The sequence below is a fragment of the Pipistrellus kuhlii genome, unplaced genomic scaffold (genome assembly GCF_014108245.1).
Source record: "Pipistrellus kuhlii isolate mPipKuh1 unplaced genomic scaffold, mPipKuh1.p scaffold_m20_p_15, whole genome shotgun sequence".
NCBI lineage: Eukaryota > Metazoa > Chordata > Mammalia > Chiroptera > Vespertilionidae > Pipistrellus > Pipistrellus kuhlii.
The window spans coordinates 18,408,320-18,429,572 of NW_023425460.1; the positions used below are offsets into that span (position 1 = coordinate 18,408,320).

Sequence of the window (21,253 nt, forward strand, 5' to 3'; positions counted from 1 at the left end):
CCAACTATATTCACATACATATTTTTTAAAAATATATATTCTATTGATTTTTTTACAGAGAAGAAGAGAGAGGGATAGAGAGTTAGAAACATCAATGATGAGAGAGAATCATCTATCAGCTGCCTCTTGCACACCCCCACTGGGGATGTGCCCGCAACCAAGGTACATGCCCTTGATCGGAATCGAACCCGGGACCTTTCAGGCCACAGGCCAATGCTCTATCCACTGAGCCAAACCGGTCTCGGCTCACATACATATTTCAAAAAAGTAAAAAATAATAATAATAAAAGGCCAAAAAAATCCACTAAATAATTTTTATTTGTGTATAGAATTATGATAGCCCTTTGGAGTGGATATTCCACAGAAGCTGATGGGAGAAAATAGTATTAGCAATTAACCTTCTCAAACTTAAAATTACTTTAGCCCTGGCTGGTGTTGCTAAGTGGTCAGAGCATTGGCCTGCTCACCAAAGGGTTGAAGGTTTGATTTCCTGGTCAAGGACACATACCTGGGTTGCAGGTTCAATCCCTGTCCTGGTTATGGCAAGCCTGGGAAGCAACCAATTGATATTTCTCACATTCATGTTTCTCTCTCACTCCCTCCGTCCTTCCCTCTCCTGCTCTCTCACTCTTCCCTCCCCATTCCTTCCACTCTCTTTAAAAATAAAAGGAAAAAGTATCCTCTGGTGAGGATAAATAACATCAATAAAAGTTAATGAAAAAAAAAACCCACACACTGTATATTCCATATACAGTGAAGGAGGTAAATAGTGATATTACTGTTATCACTCTTACAGAGGGCAAGTCAGATATTTAATAGGATTAAGTGATAGGTATCATTCACATATGAGAAGTAAGACTAAGAGTATTGAATTAGGACCCCCAGATAAGGAAACACAGAGGGAAGTAACTCTTACTTTGAGGGTAGGAAAATAAATTTTATTCAGATTCGCAAAGATGTATGGCACCTTCAGAAAAAAAGAGATGTGCGCGTGCACACACACACACACACATACACACAATAGTTTTGTATAAAATTTAGGAGGTCACAGAGCTCCACCGCATGTCAGGGAAAGGAATCAGATATAAGGTTATCGGGCAGCCTTCCTCAGAGTAAGTCTGGCTTGTCTTCCCAACAGACTGGCTACTTCTTGCAAAGACAGATCTGGTCTCTCTTCCTCTTTACCTAAGTAAATGTCCACAAGACCTTAAAGACCTGTTGATTTTGTCTGCTTTTTCCTCTTTAGCTTCCATGCTGTACTTTCACAGGGTCTAGCTGTATTCCAGGAATTCTGTGCCCCAGGTTTGGCAATCCCAAGGTCTGGGGTCAAGTTGCAGATCAGGAGCCTTGTTGGGCTAGTATTTAAACCGGGCTGGTAACCTTCAAACTACAGTTATTTTTTACAATCATGGTGGCATCACCTGGGGACATTCTAATGGTACTTAAAAACATCTCAAAATATGACAGGGATTGTGAAACTTGAACTGTTGAAATGAGATCTGAGGCTAAAAACAACTTTGAGTCAGGTAGCTCACATTCCTGATAACCTTCGTCTTCTTTTTACGTCAGCATATGGTCAGGTTCAGACATATCATGCCCAATAAGATCTTGATAGAAACATGATACTGTAACAGGACACATAAGACTTAGGCCTGCCTCAGAGTGAGGAAAGAAGCCCGGCTAAATCTCAGCAGGTGTGAAATGCCACCTTCTTAAAGATGGAGAGTGAATACTAGTAGCAAAAAAACAATTTGAGAAAGGGAAGAAGCACATCTTTTTGTAGAGATGAGCAGTCAGGGGAGTGACAAATGTCTCATGTGTCATTTAAGTGAGACTTAAAGGAGTTGTTTTCAGAGAATGAATCCATCCTTGTAGAAGTGAGATTTTGGAACCGATTGTGCTATGGTGTGGGCATTGATCTTTCCATACCTGCCAACGAAAAATAGCTTCATACCTTCTTATAGCCTTTGTATCTTAAGCTCCTTCTAGCACAAGGAGCCTCTTTATCTGAGTGTGGATGAGCTTCAGGGAGGACTGTGAATATTTTTGCCAAAGTTTGAGTGTGTGTGTGTGTGTGTGTGTGTGTGTGTACTGTATTGGTTTTCAGAAGCTACAGTAACAAAATAAGCACAAACCTGCGGCTTAAAACAACACACATGTGTAATCTTACAGTTTTATAGGATAGACATCCAACATGGGTCTCACTGGACTGAAAACTCAAGGGGTCAGCCGGCCTGCATTCTTTCTGCAGGCGCTAGGGGAGAATTAGACCATTTCTTTGCCTTTCCCAGTTTCTAATGGCTGCCTACATTTCTTGGTTCATGGATTCTTCTCCATTTTTAGAAGCTAGCAACATAGTATCTCTCTGAGTATGTTTGGGAAAGATTTTCCAATTTTAATGACTCATGTGATTGGGCCGACTCAGATAATACATGATAATCTACCCATCTCGAGGTCCTTACTTAACCATATTTATAAAACTACTTTAAAAAAAGTCCTTACCCAAGGATATTTCCCCCCAATGATTTCTAGAGAGAGTGGAAGGGAGAGAGAGGGGCAGAGAGAGAGAAACATGCCTTCCCGCATGTGCTCCTCCGGGGCTGGGAAATCTGTAACTGAGGTACATGCCCTTGACTAGAAAAATCAAACCCGAGACCCTTTAGTCTGTAGGCTGATGCTCTAACTACTGAGCAAAACTGGCCAGAGTCATAAAACCTCTTTTGTCATGTAAGGTAATGTAGGAAGAGGGTAAGGGATGAGGACATGGAAATCTTTGGGGGACCATTATTCTACCTACTGTTTTACTCTTTCAGGAAAAACTCTAAAAGTATTTATCAGAATCTCCTATGGTATTCATGATCCCCAAAAAGGTTTGGAATGACTGTCTGAATCTTTGCTCCTTCAAGTCTGCTTCCTATTCTGAATTCCAACAGAGCCAACCTCACACATCAATGTAGCCCCCTCTGACCTCTTTCTTTCCATCCCTCCTACTTGCCATTCCCTTCTCATCCCTATGTTACCTTCCTTGGCAGTTCAGTGCCCCACCTCAGAGGTCTCAAATTTGGTGTCCTGTCGGTACATCTACGGTGGAAATACCTGTATATTTGGCTTGTAAAGTATTTTAACTTCAGGTTCTACAAATCTTTGGCATTCTTTTGAAAAATCTGAAGATGGTATGACCCAGAGCCTCCATTCCTACAAAGCAACAATTAGCTGAAATTGAGAAGCTGAACTATATTTTTTCACAATTTCCACCCATATCTCCCCATTTCTGTATGCTCTTTGCCTGAAGTCCTACAGGTATTTGATTTATAATGCCTACTTCAATAGGCATTATATTCCCAGCAACTGCTCATCCTACTGTCCTCTGGGGACTCCAGCTGATTGGAGCTAACCAATAAGGTGATGGCTGATACTGTCTTAATGCCTTCTTTCCCAAGATGGTGTGTATATATTTTAACTTGGATTTTCAGGGCATCTTAGTGGAGAGGTTGTATATTGCACTCCTCTGGCATGCTCCTCAGTACCTGGAGCTTCTCAAAACATGTGAAATTATAGAAGAGCATTTAGTGAGAACAAGAGTGAAACCTTAGTAATCATTTAATACAACCTTCTCATTTTTCTAGTGTGATACCCATTGTGGCTGTCATTTGCTGAAGCCCCCACTCCCTTTGTAACAAGCACCATCACTCTCTGTAGAGCAGCCACTGAGAAAGAATACGTAGCAGTTTGATTGATTTTTATAGCTAAAGCCAGTGCCAATACCGTGATCCCTCAGATATGACAAAGAGGAATTTATGAGTATAAGAGAAAACTAATGAAGTCAGGAACTTCTTACCCAGCTAAGTAAATTTACGTTTGAAAGTGATTAACTCACTTGTGTTTAAAATATTGCATTAAAATTTATGACAGCATTAAACCTTTAATGTTGTTAAAGCCTCAGTACAAATAGGAGTATTCTATAGCATTTCTACTAATTAAGGCCACAGTTACATTTTGAATTGAAGTTCATTGGCCTCTTCATCTCGAAGTTCCCAGTTTCCGGGCTTGAAGTGGGGGTCTATCAGTAAGGAGAATGGCCTTTGATGGCTTTGACTATTTTTGTGACATTCCAGATAAAAGGAAAAGCTTTGTTGCTCTATGGAAAGAGGAAGTTTTGTTGGCAGCATCTTTTCCATGGGGGATAAATCCTTTCATCTTTTGTTTTTGATATGGATGACTTGTGTGTGTTTTAATAGCTAATTGTTTCTTATTTAAATGTTTTCCATAGAAATAAGCAGAGTCTTAATGAGTTCTACTAAAAAGAGAAATAATGAGGAGGAAAGTGAGCACCCAGAGATTTTTAATAACACAGAAAACAAGGTCTGCCTTCTTGGACCGAACCAGGGCAGGAGCTCTGCCTGTTGCCAGCATAACCTTTCTCATTAGTGTGCTCTTACTAATAGTTTCTTTTCTTTTTTTCAGGGGCGTGGGGAGCTGGGGAAGGTAGAGATGAGGGGGTGGGGAAACTGGACATTGGGGAGAGCAGGGCATGAGATAGAGATAACAAAATAGCTTATCTTGACAATGTTTTAAGACTCCCTGAAGTGCAGCTATATAATGAGTGGTTCCTAAAATAGCTTGCTTTGTGTATACTACATAGGAAGTGAGCCATATAGTGAGGCTGTGTGTCACCCCCTGTCCTGTCTTCACCTCCAAGGTGCAGAAACAGTCTCGAGAATGGAAAGATCATTCAGATTAAGCAGTGCTGAGTCTTATGTCTATCAGATGACCTAGGTTGCTTCACTTAAATCTCCAAGTCCCTTCCTCTAACAGGAGTTTGGGCCAGATGACTTCTAAGGCCCTTTCTGGCCTTTATACCGGAAATGCTCAACATTCTAGATGTTTAAAGGATTAGACATGGAAAGACTTTAGCTTAATATAAGCTCTCGCAGTCACATATAAAAACATTTCCCTCTCCCTGATGGCAGAGCACAAAGAATCCCACACCAAAACCTTAAACTGTGATGGGAAAAGAGCCCAAGCTTGATTATTCTGGAAATGAAACCCTCTTTTTATTTTTTATTTTTGGAGTCTGACCTTGGTCACTTGATAAATTTTTAGCATTTTCATTGGACAATGATTAAGCATACAGATAAGAGGGCAACTCAGACGATTTCTCATTTAAAAAAAAATAATAAAATAAATTAAACATGGTTATACTGGAAAATACAGAAAACTCCAAGGACACAAACATTTCTTATAATCTTACTACTCAGATATAACCACTGTTCCCACTATAGTGCACATTTCTATGTTATTGTTTCAATGTAGGCATGAAAAAGAATTATGTCTGAGAGGCTTCCTGATGCATTAGGGTTTGAATCTGTTAGAAGCACTATTTATTTCAAGCAGATTCCAGAGCATAAAGCTGGGCCAGAATGCAATCTGAGCTAAATAATAGACAAGTGGGTTAATTATCACAAGGCTAGTAAATCCTTTTATGGCTAAGGTAAACAAATTTGACATGCCATACAAATACTCTAACATAAAATATTATTTAAATATATTTTTATTGATGTTAGAGAGGAAGGGAGAGAGAGAGAGAAATATCGATGATGAGAAAATATCAATGATGAGAATCATTGATCAGCTCCTCTTACACTCCCCACACTCGGATGCTCAGTCATTGAGCCATGCCAGCTGGGCTACAAATTCTTTTGTTTTTTTAAGCCCCCTTTGTCTCCTCTCCCCAAGCCCAATGCTGGACATTGGCCCTTCCCTAAACAGCTCCTTCTCACTGCATTCACCACATTGCTATCATATTCATCTGTTTATTCATCCTCTCTCCCACTAAATGGGGAAGCCTTATCCATCCTTGTATACTCAACAAATAGCATAACATATAATTTTCTACAGGAAACATGTTTTACAGACTTTAGTGTCATGATAGCCATGTTATGGAAAAAACATTTCTAGAAGATTGAACAAAAAACTTTGTTCTTGATATCTCAACATCTTGGAAAGCTTTTTGGCCTAATTTGGAGTAGATTTAAGAGAGAAATTTCAGTAATAATGATAGGAGATAGAATGTATAAACTTAAAATCTAATTAAGATCTTTAATCAGCTGGTTAAATGGTCAGTGTTCCTGAAGCCATGGGAATTGTAGGAATGTCAACCTACTCTTCATCTTCCCAAGGAGGCAGTGACTACTCCATTGCTTCTGTCATAGTATTCATCAACAAGTTGTTCCTTTCCAAGACTTATGTTAAATACCACACACACAAACACACACACGAATACAAATCATATATAGTGACACACATAGCTCTAACCCCTCCTCTCTCTTTTTTATCTTTAATCAATGCTAGATTTAAACACATTCCTACATAACTTTTTTATTCCATGTAATTACTAAGTTTTCCCATATTCTGAAATATTACCAATATTGATGGCTGTGAAATATTCCATTTTGTGACTATACCATGATTTATTTAAATAATTCCAAATTATTGTGTACTTTGGTTACTTCTTGGATTTATATTTGGGATACTGTAGTAAGAATCATTTAAAATATACATTTTTGAAATTGTAGTGATATTTTTTATTTTTTAAATATTTTTTTTCAGGTATACAGCATAGTGGTTAGACAATCATATACTTTACATAGTATTTCCCCCCTATATTTCCAGAACCTACTTGGCACCATTCATAGTCATTACAATATTATTAACTATACTAGAAGCCTGATGCATAAAATTCATGCAAGGGAGGTGGAGGGAGGGTCCCTGGGGTCCCCTCAGTCCAGCCTGTACCCTCTCCAATCTGGGACCCCTTGGGGGATGTCTACTGCCAGTTTACATTTACATTTTGTTCAATCTTCTAGAAATGTTTAAACTGTCAGTTGGACATCTCTCTCACAATCTGGGACCACTGGCTCCTAACTGCTCATCTGCCTGCCTGCCTGATCACCCCTAACTGCCCCCCTATTGGCCTGGTCACCCCCAACTGATCTCCCTGCCGGCCTGGTCACCCCCAACTGCCCCCCTGCCAGCGAGACGCCCCTCACTGCCTCCCTCTGCCGGCCTGGTCGCCTCTCACTGCCACCTCCCCCCCAGTCTGGTCACTGCCAACTGCCCCCCCGCCGGTTTGGTCACCCCACGCAGCCAGCTGCTTAGTCATTTGGTCATCCCTCACTAATCCCCTGCCAGCCTGGTTGCCCCACGCAGCCTGTTCAATCGATCAATCAATCAATCAGTTGTTTCGGTTGCGATGGTCACTTAGGTTTTTATATATATAGATTGTCTATGCTGTACTTTGCATCCCTGTGACTTTTGTAACTACCAAGTTGTGCTTCTTAATGCCTTCACCTTTTCCAACAAGTTCCCTAGCTCTTCTCCCCTCTGGCAATGATCACTCTGTTATCTGTATTTATGAGTCTGTTTTAATTTTGTTTGTTCATTTATTTTCTTCTTTACATTCCATATATAGTGAAATTGTATGGTGCTTGTTTTTCTCTTACTTACTTATTTCACTTGGCATAATACCACTTAGGCCCATGGTGTCACAATTGGTAAGATTTCATTCTTTTTTATGGCTGAGCAATATTCAGTTGTATATATGTAACACTAATTGGCTATCGATGGACACCTGAGTTGCTTCCATATTTTGGCTATTGTAAATAATGCTTGTAAATATTGTAAATAAGGAGTGCATATATTCTTTCAAATTAGTGTTTTGGGTTTCTTGGGATATAAACCCTGAAGTGGAATTGCTGTGTCTTAAGGCAGTTGTATTTAAAATTTTTTAAGAACCCCTCATACTGGTTTCCACAGTGGCTACACCAGTTTGCATTTCCACCAAAGGTATACGAGGGTTCCCTTTTCTGCACATACTTGCCATCACTTGTCATTTGTGCATCTATTGTAATAAAAACATAATATGCTAATTAGACCGGACAGCTAAATGACTTCCAGACAACCTTTCAGACAACTTTCTGGATAAAGTTGGGGCTGCGAGGACCAAGCCCCTTGAATGAATTTCGGGCCTCTAGTTTTTTTATGATAGACATTCTAACAGGTGATATTTCATTGTGTTTTAAATTTGCATATCTCTGATGACTAATGACATTGAGCATCTTTTCATATGTCTATTGACCATCAGTTTGTCTTCTTTGGAGAAAGTCTATTCAGGTCTCTTGCACACTTTTTAATTGGATGGTTTGTTTTTGTTGGGTGTTGAGTTGGAATATTTACACCTTATCAAATGAGTATCTTTTCATATTCTGTAGGGTTTTTTTGTTGTTTTTGTTGATAGTTTCTTTTGCTTTGCAGAAACTTCTTGGTTTGATGTAGTCCCATTTAAAAAATTTTTTGTTTCCCTTGTCTGAAAACATATATCAGAAAAAATATTGCTAAGAGCAATGTCTGAGATTTTACTGCTTACGTTTTCTTCTAGGAGTTTTATGGTTTAAACTCTTTATGGAATTTAAATCTTTAATTCATTTTGTATTTGTTTTTGTATATACTATAAGAAGGTGGTCTTAATTTTTTTTTTTTTTCAACTGTATCTCCAATTTTTCCAGCACCATTTATTGAATAGACTGTCTTTACACCATTCTTATGTTCTTGACCATATAGGAGTGGATTTATTTCTGGGATCTCTGTCCTGTTCCTTTGATGTATAGGTCTGTTTTTATGCCAGTACCGTGCTGTTTGAGTATTATAGACTTGTAGTATAAATTGGTATCAAGTAGTGTGATACCTTCAATTTAATTCTTATTCATGATTACCATGGCTACTTGGGGTCTTTTGTGGTTCCATATACATTTTTGAATTGTTTGTGCTAGTTCTGGGAAAAACACCTTTGTTGTTTTGATAGGTATTACAGTGACTATATAAATTGATTTGGGTAATATAGACATTTGAATGATAATTTTTTAAATCCTTGAGCACAATATATGCTTCCATTATTTCTATCTTCAATTTATTTCTTCAGTGTCATATAATTTTCTGAGTAACAGGTCATTTGCCTCCTTTGTTAAACTTATTTCTAAATATATATTTATTATTTTGAGTAAAATGTGAATAGCATTACTTAGTTTTCCTTTCTGATAGTTCATTAGTGGTATATGAAAATGCAACCCATTTCTGATTATTTTATTTCCTGCTAATTTACTGAATTCACTTATCAGTTCTATCAGGGGTGTTTTTTTTGTTTTTTGTTTTTTGTTTTTTTTTGTGTGTGTGTGTGTAATTTTTAGGGTTCTGTATATACATTATTATGTCATCAATATAGTGACTACAAATAATGACAGTATTACTTCTTCTTTTCCAATTTGGATGCCTTTTCTTTCTTTTTTTTTTTTGTCTGATTGCAGAGGTGTGAGGACTTTCAATACTATCCTCTAATAAAAGCCTAATATGCTAAATGTCCAGTCGTCTGTTCAACCAGTCAAAGCATAATATACTAATATATGCTAAGGTCACTCAACTACTTGCTATAATGTGCACTGACCACCAGGGGGCAGATAGTTGACAGGTCAACCATTCACTATGATGTGACTGACCATCAGGGGCAGATGGTCGGCTGGTCTACTAGTTGCTATTATGTTCACTAACCACCAGGGGGAAGGTGCTCCGACTGGTAGGTTAGCTTGCTGCTGGGGTCCGGCTGATCTGGCCTGAGTGAGATGGAGCCCTTCTGTGGTTCTTCCCCAACTGACCAACTTCCCGCATCCCTCCCTGGCCCCGATTGTGCATCAGTAGGGTCCCTTGGTTTGGCCTGTGCCCTCTCACAATCCAGGACCCCTCAGGGGATGTTGGAGAGCCAGTTTGGGCCCAATCCCTCAGGCCAGACTGAGGGACCACACTGGTGCATAAATTCGTGCACCGGGCTCTAGTTTTGAATAAGTATGGTGAAAGTGGACATTCCTATTTTGTTCCTGATCTTAAGGTAAATTATTTTTAGTGTTTCCATGTTGAGTATGTTGTTAGCTATGGGTTTGTCATATATATGGCTTTTATGTTGAGGTATGTTCCCTCTGTTTTCACTTTGCTGAGAGTTTTTCTCATAATGGGTGCTGGATTTGTCAAATGCTTTTTCTGCATCTATTGATATGATCACATGATTTTCATTTCTATTTATAATGGGGGGGAAAGTAGTTACATTATGTTATTATGTGATGCCATTTTTTAAAAATAATACTCATCTGAAGATATGTTTATTGACTTTAGGGGGAGAGGAGAAGAGGAAAGGAAAGATGGAGAGGAGGGGGGGAGGCGTGTGGAGGGGAGGCGACTGAAGGAGAGGAGAGAAGAGAAGGGGAGGGGAGAGAATAAAGGAGAGAGGAAGAGAGGGGGGTACATCGATTAGCTGCCCCCATATATACCATGACCATGAATCGAACCCACAACCTTTTGGTGCATGAGATGACGCTCCAGTCAACTGAGCCACCCAGCTGGGGTGTGATTCTATTTTTGCTTACTATATAATTATGTACAGAAACATATATTGGAGAGACATATATCAATATTTTATTGGTGGTTACTTTCAGGTGGGATGACAGTGGGTGATTTAAAAAAGATTCTTTTTTATTCCAAAATTTTCCCTCATTGAGCCCCTATTAAGTTTGTAAATTAAGAACTTATTTATAAGTAAAAAAAATAAATAAATAGTATACTATTCAGGCTATGGAACCCTAATATATTTGTTAAAATATCTGTAATCATAAGATGTAATTATCTCAATCTGAGGTAAACAGGAATATTGGGAGAGAGGAGAGAATGGATTTATTTTGAATTTTTGTTAACTAAAGGAAGCAAGGCATTTTCAGTGGCTTTAGTGGTTTGGGTCAGTTGGGATCAGAAAGCAAATATTAAAGGTGACTTTTATAGGGTCAGATGATGCTTAAAACCAGAATTTCTATCCTAGATACCTCTTCCTTTATTTGAGTGTTTTATTCTGTGGATTTGCCTCTCTGAGCATTAATCCTCTCTTGCCCCTCAGATAGTCACTGACCCAGGTTTTATTGATTTTGTGCCAAGACCACATCGGTAAGAACAGCAAGTATGCATAGCACTTGTTGTTTGCTTCTAAATAAATAATAATAGGAATCCTAACATATGTGCTCTGGGAATAGCAGGCACAGTAGTGCTGCTTGTTCAGGACACAGACCAAGGTCTGTCAGGCTGAGGATACTGCACTGCGGAGAGAATGTGTGTCAGAAAGGTTGGCAGTGGCCGGGCTGCCCAGGGCTTGGTAGCCAGGGTGTGGATTTCGGATTTTAAGTTCAAAGAGAAGCCATTGGAGATTCTAAATGGGAATGGCATGCTCATGTTACATATTTAAAAGACCACTCTAAGTATCGTGTGTTGTGGGGAGACAAATCACAGGCGAAAGCATCCCTCTTGTGGGAGGAGATGGTGGCAATGAAAGAGGCAGGAATGTGACAGGTGAAGATAGATGACTCATGACTTTTCCCTTTTGGGAAAGAAAGAAAACTTTTACGAGGAACACATAGCATTTAGACTTAATATTAATGCCTACCCAAGTCCTCTGTGCTTTTTTTTTTAAAGTTCTATTGTTTGTTGAGCTATCCTCATTTATGACTTAAAAGTTAAAGTGTTGGAAGGCCAAGTTTCAGATGTAATATCACAGTGCCCAGTGCAAAAAGTCTTTAATATTCATCAAATATTCATGTCATTCAAATTAGCCAACCCCCTCCCCCCAATTACTTGTGAACCTTTATACCCTTCACTGCATCTGCACCTGAACTAATTCTTCATTTGTGTGTTACTTTTTTTCTCTGTCCCTGACTGTAAGCTCCGGAGAGATAGGGATTAGGTCTACTTAGTTACATTGCTCACTTTCTTACAGAAATTAGAGCCTCATAGGAGGCCTTGGGTACAAGGAGGTGACCCCAGGAAGCAGGAACACAGGAGGAGGAAGAGCTGACAGCAGGTGTGTAACTGAACTCTTCCAGTGACTGGAATTCGTGCTCTGAGGCCTCTCTCAGGGACTTTGTAGAAAGTTCTCAGCTGTATCCCTCTGAAAATTGGGGGCTGTGGTGTTTATCTATACATTCCTTCTTCTGTTGCCCCTGAGGGAGGTAGCTCTCCAACACTTGCAGGTGGGGGGAGCCAGCTCTGCCTCACAAAATCCTTGAGGTTGAAAGTGAAGAGACTTGGCAGGTGCTTGAGGGGGAAGCAGAACTGTCCATGGAGCCGTAGCACTTGCTACGACCACTGGGCCTCCTGGGCTTGGCCCTGCCTGGCACAGGGAGCAGGTGTCCAATAATCACTTATAAATGAATTCAGTACATGAGATGATGTGAGCAAAGGGCTTTGTTGCCTGCTCAGCAGGCTAGGTGCTGCTATCGTTAATTATTATTGATCAAAAAGTATTGTTAGGATCTCAGCTCCCACTGAATTCTCTGTCCTCCACATCCCTTCCCAAACTCTTCCTTCCTGGTTCACGGGGAATTTTGAACTATACACATGTCTCCTCCTCCTCCTTCCTTCTGCCCATTCTGACACTGGCCTCGTGGTCTGACGCACTAGCTCCCCCATTCTCTGGCCATTGGAGTGGTTCTGGCTGTTTCTGGGCTCTGTTCCAGCCCACCAAGGTGAGGAGAGGTATTTATTTCAATATAACTGGGCTGCTTTGTGTTAGGAGTTTCTCGTAGTGTCTCCAGGGACACTGCACTTTCTGCTTCTGAAATGTGTCTCCTGAAAGGCCAGGTGAGAAACACCCAGTTACCTGTCCTCACAGACGCCCCTCACCTCCTGTGCCTTTTAGTCATTGGTCCCTTCCCAGGTTGTTGCACCCAGACCTTTGGGATAATATTTCCCAATTAGGAATCTCCTGGAATGCTTGTTAAATATATGTTACCAGGATACTCCTCTGGAAACTGATTCAGTGAGTACGGAGCCTAGGAATCTGTTTTGAATAAAACTGGTTGATTCTAATCTTCAGAGAAGTATAAGGTGGGAGTGGAGGGTGGGCCTTAGGTTCTGTCTATTGGGAAGACTTGTTATTAGGGATCAGTGTTCTGCCTCTGGCCATGACATCCACATCTCCTCTAAGGGAGTTCATTGACCTGTACCAGTACATGCATTACGTTGGAAAGTCAGTTCGTGAACATTTATTGACTTCTAGTTTTGTTTTCTGCTGGTGGTCTCTTTGAGAGTAATTTTAAACTCTGTGACTTGGTTTCTTTATCTTGGAAGTTGGCTGCCCAATATTTAATCTCATTTCTTTAGCATAGAAATTTTGGGGAAAACCAGTAAGAGAATGCCTTTAATGCAACTTAAACTCTCTGGAGAAAGAAACTCTATATTTACTGGCATTGAGGATTGTTATTGCTACTAATAATATTACTGGAATTTATTGGTGTCTTGTCTGTGTCTGCATATAGAGCCATTGTTAGTTTATAAAGAATGTTTTGCTCAGAGGGTTGTCCTCTTGGGATATACCTTTTGTTTTCAAAAGAGTTTCATGAAACCATAGTCATACAGCCTGCTGACAGCCTTCTGGGTATACATTAGTGTTTCCTGTGTTGCTTTCTGATACAGACTTTCTAATATAGAGGCTCAGTTTAATGTAGTAGATTACCTGGAACTCTTACAATGTGGTTCACGGTAGGCACTGTTTGGCTTTCAGATCCTGACTCTCCATGAAGCACTCTGAAAAGTGTGTTGGATACTCTCCTCTTACTCTTTCTGCCCAGGTTTTCTAAGTGTGGGTTAGAAAGATACTTGGTAATCTTCAGCAGGTCTCCTGTGGAAGAAATGTATTTGCTTGTAGGAATGAGAGACATCCCTCTTGTCAGTCCTATGGGCATGCTGCACTTGGAGGAGAGAGCATGAGTTTTATCATGTTCATTGTACATATTAAGCAAGGCATACATCAGAATTGGTAGCTGCCCACATGTGAGTTCCTACTGTGTGCCAGATACAAGGATTAGCCCTAGAATAACTGTTAAGCAAGTCTCACGAGAAAGAGACAAATCATAAGATTATACAATACGTAATTAGAGCCTAAGACATGGCACACAGCAGATGTAGAGGCCCAGAATTCAGTAAGACATATATTTAGAAGGGAGCCCCGGTCGGTCTGATAGGCATCTGAGGGATGGATGGGCTCATTAGGAGGGAACGTAGAGAGGGGAGAGCATTGAGGATACAGGAAGAGCACATACAAAGCCTGAGGTGGAAAGGGGCACGGTGTGTCTGCAGAACTGAAGGAATGCAGTGTAGCGGGAGCACAGAGAGGGAGACTGATGGGAACTGAGGTTGAAGATGTGAACAAATGCTAAAGCCTTCAGGATGTCATAATTTAAGAAGTTTAGTCTTTATTATAAGTGCAGTGCATAAAGGCAGTGGCCTTTGTTGTGTGGGATGATGTGGGGGGGTAGAGGAGAAGTAGGGAGACCCATGGGGGCAGTCAAGAGGATAGCTGATGGTGGCTCGGCCTAAGGGTGTGGGGAGAGGACAGATGCAAAGGTTATTTGGGATAAGACATTAAAAGACTTGGTAATAAATTGACTCTTGGGTATGAGGGAGAGGAAAGTGTTAGGTAACTCAGTTGTCTTCCACGAGCAGTTGGGGAAGACTACTGAGTTATCTTCCTTACACCGACTTAGGGAACACTCTCATCTGCCGACTTAATTATGGATAGTTGAAATGTTGCTATAAATAAAAAATCCTATGCTGAAGACTGCTTCTTCACAAATTATCACATCTGTGGTTTGACATTATTCTTAGCCAAGAAACATGTCTCCATGCTTTGTGCATTGTGCTATTTTGAATTCCAGTCCACCTCCTGGGGGAAGGCCACTGCAGGCTGGCCCTGCAGGCTGGCTCAGCACATGCTTTAGGGCTCCCGCAATGTAGAAACGCCAAAGGTTTTTTAGAAAAGTTGTACTTCAGTCTGCTAGCCATAATTTGCAGTCACAGAATCCAGCAGCAAGAAGCTCTTTTAGTATCAGCAAACAATTTGGTTTTGTGTTTCTCTGCTGAGAAGTGCTTTTATTTTGAATTATATTATATCATGGTGCTGGCAGCAGGCATGTGGTGGCACAATGGACAGCAGTGGGGTGGTGATGGGGATGGTGATGGTGAGGTGATAATGGTGGCAATAACAATATGGTGGTGTTGTTTGAAGGCTTTGCATTCTGATCAGCACCGAGAGCCATAATTGGGCTATGAGGATTCCACGCTGCCTTTCCCATTGCCCGGATTTTGGACTGGGGGCAGGGATATATTAAAGTTGACAGAGACCTCTGACTACCTTACTGACCATTGCCCTATCCAGAAGCATGCATGTGATAGAGACATATTTGATCTATTTTTGTTTTGGGGCAAAGGGAGGAAAGAGAATAGGAGAGAGTTGAAACACTGCGATCTAGTTTTGAGTTCAGGCCAGCTTCTAGTCGGGATTGTAAATGGCCCAGGCAGTATCTTTAAAGATCTTAAAAGAAGGGAATTTGAGATACCTAGCTACTGTTTCAGTTCGCTTTTCATTGCTGAACTTCTCCAGTGAGAAGCTTTTGTTTCTGTTTCCTCTTCTGCCATGACCTTTGTCTTTTACAGTCCATAATCTCTTAATTTCTACACGGAGATTTTCTAGCAGTGTGATCTTGGATAGTCCTTCTGTGTATGCTGTTCCCCTTGCCTTTCCTTCTTTCCCCCATAATAGCATCTGGTGCACCAGAGATGACTGGTTTTATTTATTTATTTTTGTTCTTTGTCCTTCAACAAGAATATACATTTTATGAAGGCAGAAACTTTTTTTTTTTTTTTTTTTTTAATTATTCACTGTTTTATTCCCAACACCTTCAGTGGTACCTGGCACAGAATTAGGGGTATTATAAGCCTAATCTCATACACCATTAGTTACCATGAGGATGAAACAAAATAATATAGGTAAACTGTCTGGCAATCCTGGCCTGGCATGGTGAGGGCTGGTGAATTGTTTGGTTCTTCTTTCTCTTCAGCATTCAGAGTGGCAGCCTGTTTAGCTTTTTGCCTTCTTAGTGATGTGTCCATTTTCTTCATTGCTCTTCTTTCTTCTTCCCCATAACTGGCCACTTCCAGAAACCTGGTTAGTGGTCCTGAGGAAGGATGTCCCAGCTTTTATCTCAGCTTATTCTTTCATAGGCTTCCATTATTGTTATTAATAAAATGTACAACTACTTATTATCATTATGATGGTATTTTATACATGATTGTATCGATAGAATGCACATATTACTTTAATATAGCTAACAGTAGTAATAAGCATTATTCATGACCTGTCCTTCCCGTGATGAATTGCCCATGAGTAGTTATTATTATCTTCACTTTATAGATAAGGAAACTGAGGCTTAGAGATGTTAATATCTTGCCCGTGGGTACACATCTCTCCTAAGTGGTAGATGGAGAAGTCGTTCTGAGATCTGTTTCTTCTGTTTCTCATTTATCCATCCATGTGAAAGGCCATGTGGCAGTCACGATGCTGTGCTCTGGCCACACAATAGAGAAAAACGGGTGTAGAACCTGTGATAATTGCTCGTTGCTTTGACTGTCACCACTCTCATACTGCTGAACACACTGTAGAGCGCCCCATTCTAGGGTGAGCCTTGGTTAGGTATTTTCAATTCCCTATTTTAGCCTCACCTCAAGTTTTGAATATCTAAATCTAAACTCATAAATTACCTGTCTTTATGCCTGCTCCTCACCAAAATTACATACTTTTGTATCTCCATTAGAGAAACCACACGTCATTTTTCTTGTCACACAGGCTCAAGACTTTAGATTAATTTTCAATTTCTTGTACTTCATAGCTTGAATCCATACCCAAGATCTCTTGATTATTTTACCTTTGGAAATGTATCTCTGATCTGTCTCTGCCTCCTCAGTTTCTCTCTACCATTCAAACACCAGCTCCTATGTGCTGGTCCCTGATTCACTGAAATAGCATCAAGGCTGAATGTTAGTTTTGTGCTGTGCTTAAGATTCTACTAATTGTAAGACTCCTAAAGGCATAAAAGCAGCTTATTGATTATTATCTCCTCAACTATGTACCAGGCACTTAGGAAATACTCCAATGACTAATAAATTAAAGCACTTTTTTACTTAGACCACAATTCTCAAACTTGATCTTGAGTTTGAGTATTTTTTTTTGAAGATCATGTGAATATATTACTTGTAGGCTATTCTGTGCATCTCAACAATACATATAATTTAATTTTATTTATTTTTAATCTTCATCCAAGGACATGCTTAGAGAGGGAAAGCGAGAGAAATAGAGATAGAGAGTGAGAGGGAAAATCATTGATCTGAGAGAGAGAAACATTAATCAGTTACCAGCAACCCAGGTGTGTGCCTTGATCAGGAATCAAACTGGCAGCCTTTCATTGCACAGGAAGATGCACAACTAACTGAACCACTCTGGCCAAGCCATACTATAGTTTTAAACCAAGTCTATATTTTCTTTCTTCCATTAATGTTCACTACTTGTGCATTTATTTTTCCATCTGTTGGCACCAAAGACCTAGAGAAACTTCTGCTTAAAACATAAATATTGCTCAGCCAACATGACTCGGTGGTTGAACATCAACCTATGAACCAGGAAGTCACCATTCAATTCCTGGTCAGGGCATATGCCCAGGTTACGGGCTTCCTCCCCCGTGTGGTGCGTGCAGGAGGCAGCCGATTGATGCTTCTTATCATTGCTGTTTCCATCTCTCTCTCCCTCCTCCCTTCCTCTCTATAATTAATAAAAGTATATATTAAAAAACATAAAATATTGTTTTTATTAAAGAACAACACTTCCATTTTCCTGTTGCTACCATAATTTATAGAAACACAATTTGAGAACCACTGTAAATTACAAAGAAATTATGAGTCATGCAGTGTTTTAGATGTTACGGATTAGAATAAATTAATCCCTATCCCCAGGAGGGTTTCCCCATTTTTCAGGAAAGGTCTGCTTTGTATTTTCTAAAGGCCTGAAATCACTGTGTTTGTGGCTCAGAGACTGGATGGGCATAGGATGGGTATGACAGAGGTCCTTCTTCCTTACGTCCTCACTCTTCTCACTTGAACTCTCTCTCTCTCTCTCTCTCTCTCTCTCTCTCTCTCTCTCTCTCTCTCTCTCTCTCTCTCTCAGCTGCTGGTTTGGGACCCTTAGCCTTCTACCACACCCAGGAGGAATGTACTGGCTTGTGCAGGCATGGGAGACATGAATATGACCTTTACAATTTTGTGTGGCCATCTCTTTACCTTTCTCATTAGAAATAAATTGTTTGCACAGTTAGCAATGCCCATGGACTGAAAGAACTCTGCATTCTTAAGACTATTTCAAAGTGAGGCTCATGGCATTTCTAAATGTGCATCCTGGCTTTCAGAAATCATTTAGAGGACATGTATGCTTTCTTGAGGACATGTATGCTTTTAGAGGACATGTATGCTTTCTTCTTGTAAATAATTATGTCCCCAAATACATCTTTTTTACAAATGACTGAACACTGAGTAAATCTTTCATTCATTAAGATAGCAGGCTTTTTTATTTTATTTTATTGGTTTTTTACAGAGAGGAAGAGAGAGGGATAGAGAGTTAGAAACATCGATGAGAGAGAATCATCAATCAGCTGCCTCTTGCACACCCCCTATTGGGGATGTGCCCACAACCAAGGTACATGCCCTTGACCGGAATAGAACCCAGGACCTTTCAGTCCACAGGCTCTGTCCACTGAGCCAAACCAGTTTCGGCAAGATAGCAGGCTTTTTAATATGGATAATAACTGTCATTTACTAAGGTTATTATATAATAGTCTGCAAACTGCTGCTGAGAAAGTTTAATCTTATGTAATAGATGCCATTGGACCATGGCATTTGATGAATCATGAGTTGGAATTGAGCATCTACCAGTTGTGAAGTTTGTTTTTTTTATTTTTAAACTAAAACAACAACAAAAACACCCCACAAAAAAACAAAAGACTTGCCTGTTTCAAGTTCTTTTTCTTCTATTGTTAACTCTATGGTGGCAAAAACCAGCTTCACCATATTACACAGCAATTGCTATACCATTTATTGTGATAGTTTAGTGGCTGAAATTTCCAAAAGCTGTTTTCAGTGAACAAATGTGTCATTTTGTAACAACTCTATCAGATCCCATTACATGCTCAGAAGAGTCCCTCTATGACAGTGGTTCTCAACCTTTCTAATGCCTTGACCCTTTAATTCAGTTCCTCTTGTTGTGGTGACCCCCAACCATAAGATTATTTTCGTTGCTACTTCATAACTGTAAGTTTGCTACTGTTATGAATCGTAATATAAATATCTGTTTTTTCCGATGGTCTTAGGCTCTACAGCAGTGGTTCTCAACCTGTGGGTCACAACAGGTTAACTGCTAGCAGGATAGCCTAAGACCATTGGAAAACACAGATATTTACATTACGATTCATAACAGTAGCAAACTTACAGTTATGAAGTAGCAACAAAAATAATCTTATGGTTGGGGGTCACCACAACACGAGGAACTGAATTAAAGGGTCAAGGCATTAGAAAGGTTGAGAACCACTGCTCTATGAAGATCTGGGGGAAGAGCCTTGTGGGACAGCAAAGTTGAAGGTTTAGACAGGGAACCAGCATTATGTGTTAAAGAAACAGAAGGCTAGAGAGGCTGGAGTATAGGGGACAAGGATGGGCATGATAGGAGGTGGAGCCAGGGAGGCTGGCAGGATTCAAACACTGTAATGTGTTGTAGACCATTATAAAGAGTCTGGAATTTTTTCTATGGGCAGTGGAGTACCACTGAAGGTTTCTAACAGGTATATTCAGATCTGTAGTCACCAGCTTTAAATGTTCCCGGCTGAAAGGTTTCTTTTATATTGAAATAATTCTTCTTTGTATTTTATAGAATAGACCAGAGGGCTGCCATTTTGCCAAAGGATGCTTTTGAAACTCGGCGGGACTTAAATGAGGTAGGTGCAATCATTGTTTGCAGAAACACGAATTAGCCAATTATGAGAGCTATTACTTTTTCCTAAACCTAGGAATTCTCTCTGATGAAAAACAATTTTAAGTATTTTTGCTCTTAAGCGAACTTGTTTCCTTTGTCCTTAGGATAATGTTTTTCCTTGCTCTGGAGCAGACACATTTAAAATATTATTTGCAGGCTGCTCACCATGTCTTGGACCTGAACCAAGTCCAGCAGTCATTTCATTGCACACTTTCCCACTTTGCTTCAGGATTGCATAGCCATGGCTCTGACCCTTACATTTGTAAAATTTTTCTCTTAATTCGATTTCATCTCTCCTTTTATTCTAACAGCTTTTGCAGTCTCAGATATAATCATGCTTGCTATTTATCCATGGAACATGAGTTAGTGTGGTGCTGGCAACACAGCCTTAGTGTGTTTTGAGACAATGAAGCCATCTTTTCCAACCCAAATGGTTTCCCACCAAACTGGACATCACAGTGTTATTAAGCTTGTTTTGATTTTCTTTGAAATGTATAATATAATTCTATTGGAAATCAATATAATAAAAGTGGGATTTCTGTTATGAATGCCTTGGCTTATGACATTGGTGTGTAATACTGCCTAGTTGTTTTTGTCCTCATTGTATAATTAAGGAGCAGTGGGTGGTATATCTGATTAGGATCATAACAAAAATAATGAAAAGATTTGATGTTCAAATGCCAGAAAGAGAAAGAATGCGCTTTAGGCAAATTTTTTATTTGTCATTTGAAGATGCATCTCTCTTACCCTTTCAAAAAAGGAAGAAGTAATGAACTGACATTAGGTGATATTTTTAAAATGTAGAACTTGGTTGAAATGAATAGCTCAAGGTAAACTAGCTGCCTGATTGAATCAAGTTAAATAAATTGCTAAAGGTGTGGAAATCTCCTAAAGATAACAATACAGAACACTGCTTGCTATTTCTTTGTGCCCAGAGACAGCCTTCAAACTTCACAATCTTATACATGGTAGCAAGAGTGGAAAAGAATTTAAGAGAAAAGAGGCAAGAATCTGAATCAGTGAACACACCATTTTGCCCCACTGTGAACAAGCAAAGTGCTGGTTGTAAAGAAGTGATGATTTGCTTTGACACAAATGACTAGAAAAATGAGATGGTAGTAAGAGTTAACTTGTGATAGGTTTCCAGTATTTGGGAGAAACTGGTTTGTGAGCTGGAAACTCATGAAACTACCGTATTTTCTGGCGTATAAGATGACCCCCTAATTTTACAGTTAAAACATAGGTTTAGGCCTATATTCGCTGTAT

General features: G+C 39.8%; 1 protein-coding gene across 4 annotated transcripts in view; it reads left to right on the plus strand.

The window, feature by feature from the left end:
* FAM13C (family with sequence similarity 13 member C) overlaps positions 1–21,253 on the plus strand; it is a 114,900-nt gene that overhangs the window by 48,503 nt on the left and 45,144 nt on the right. For all 4 annotated transcript variants that reach the window (XM_045581857.1, XM_036438418.2, XM_036438419.2 and 1 more), the window contains one exon: positions 19,886–19,949. In XM_045581857.1, coding sequence (XP_045437813.1) covers positions 19,886–19,949 — 64 coding nt within the window. The remainder of the gene's footprint in view (positions 1–19,885; positions 19,950–21,253) is intronic.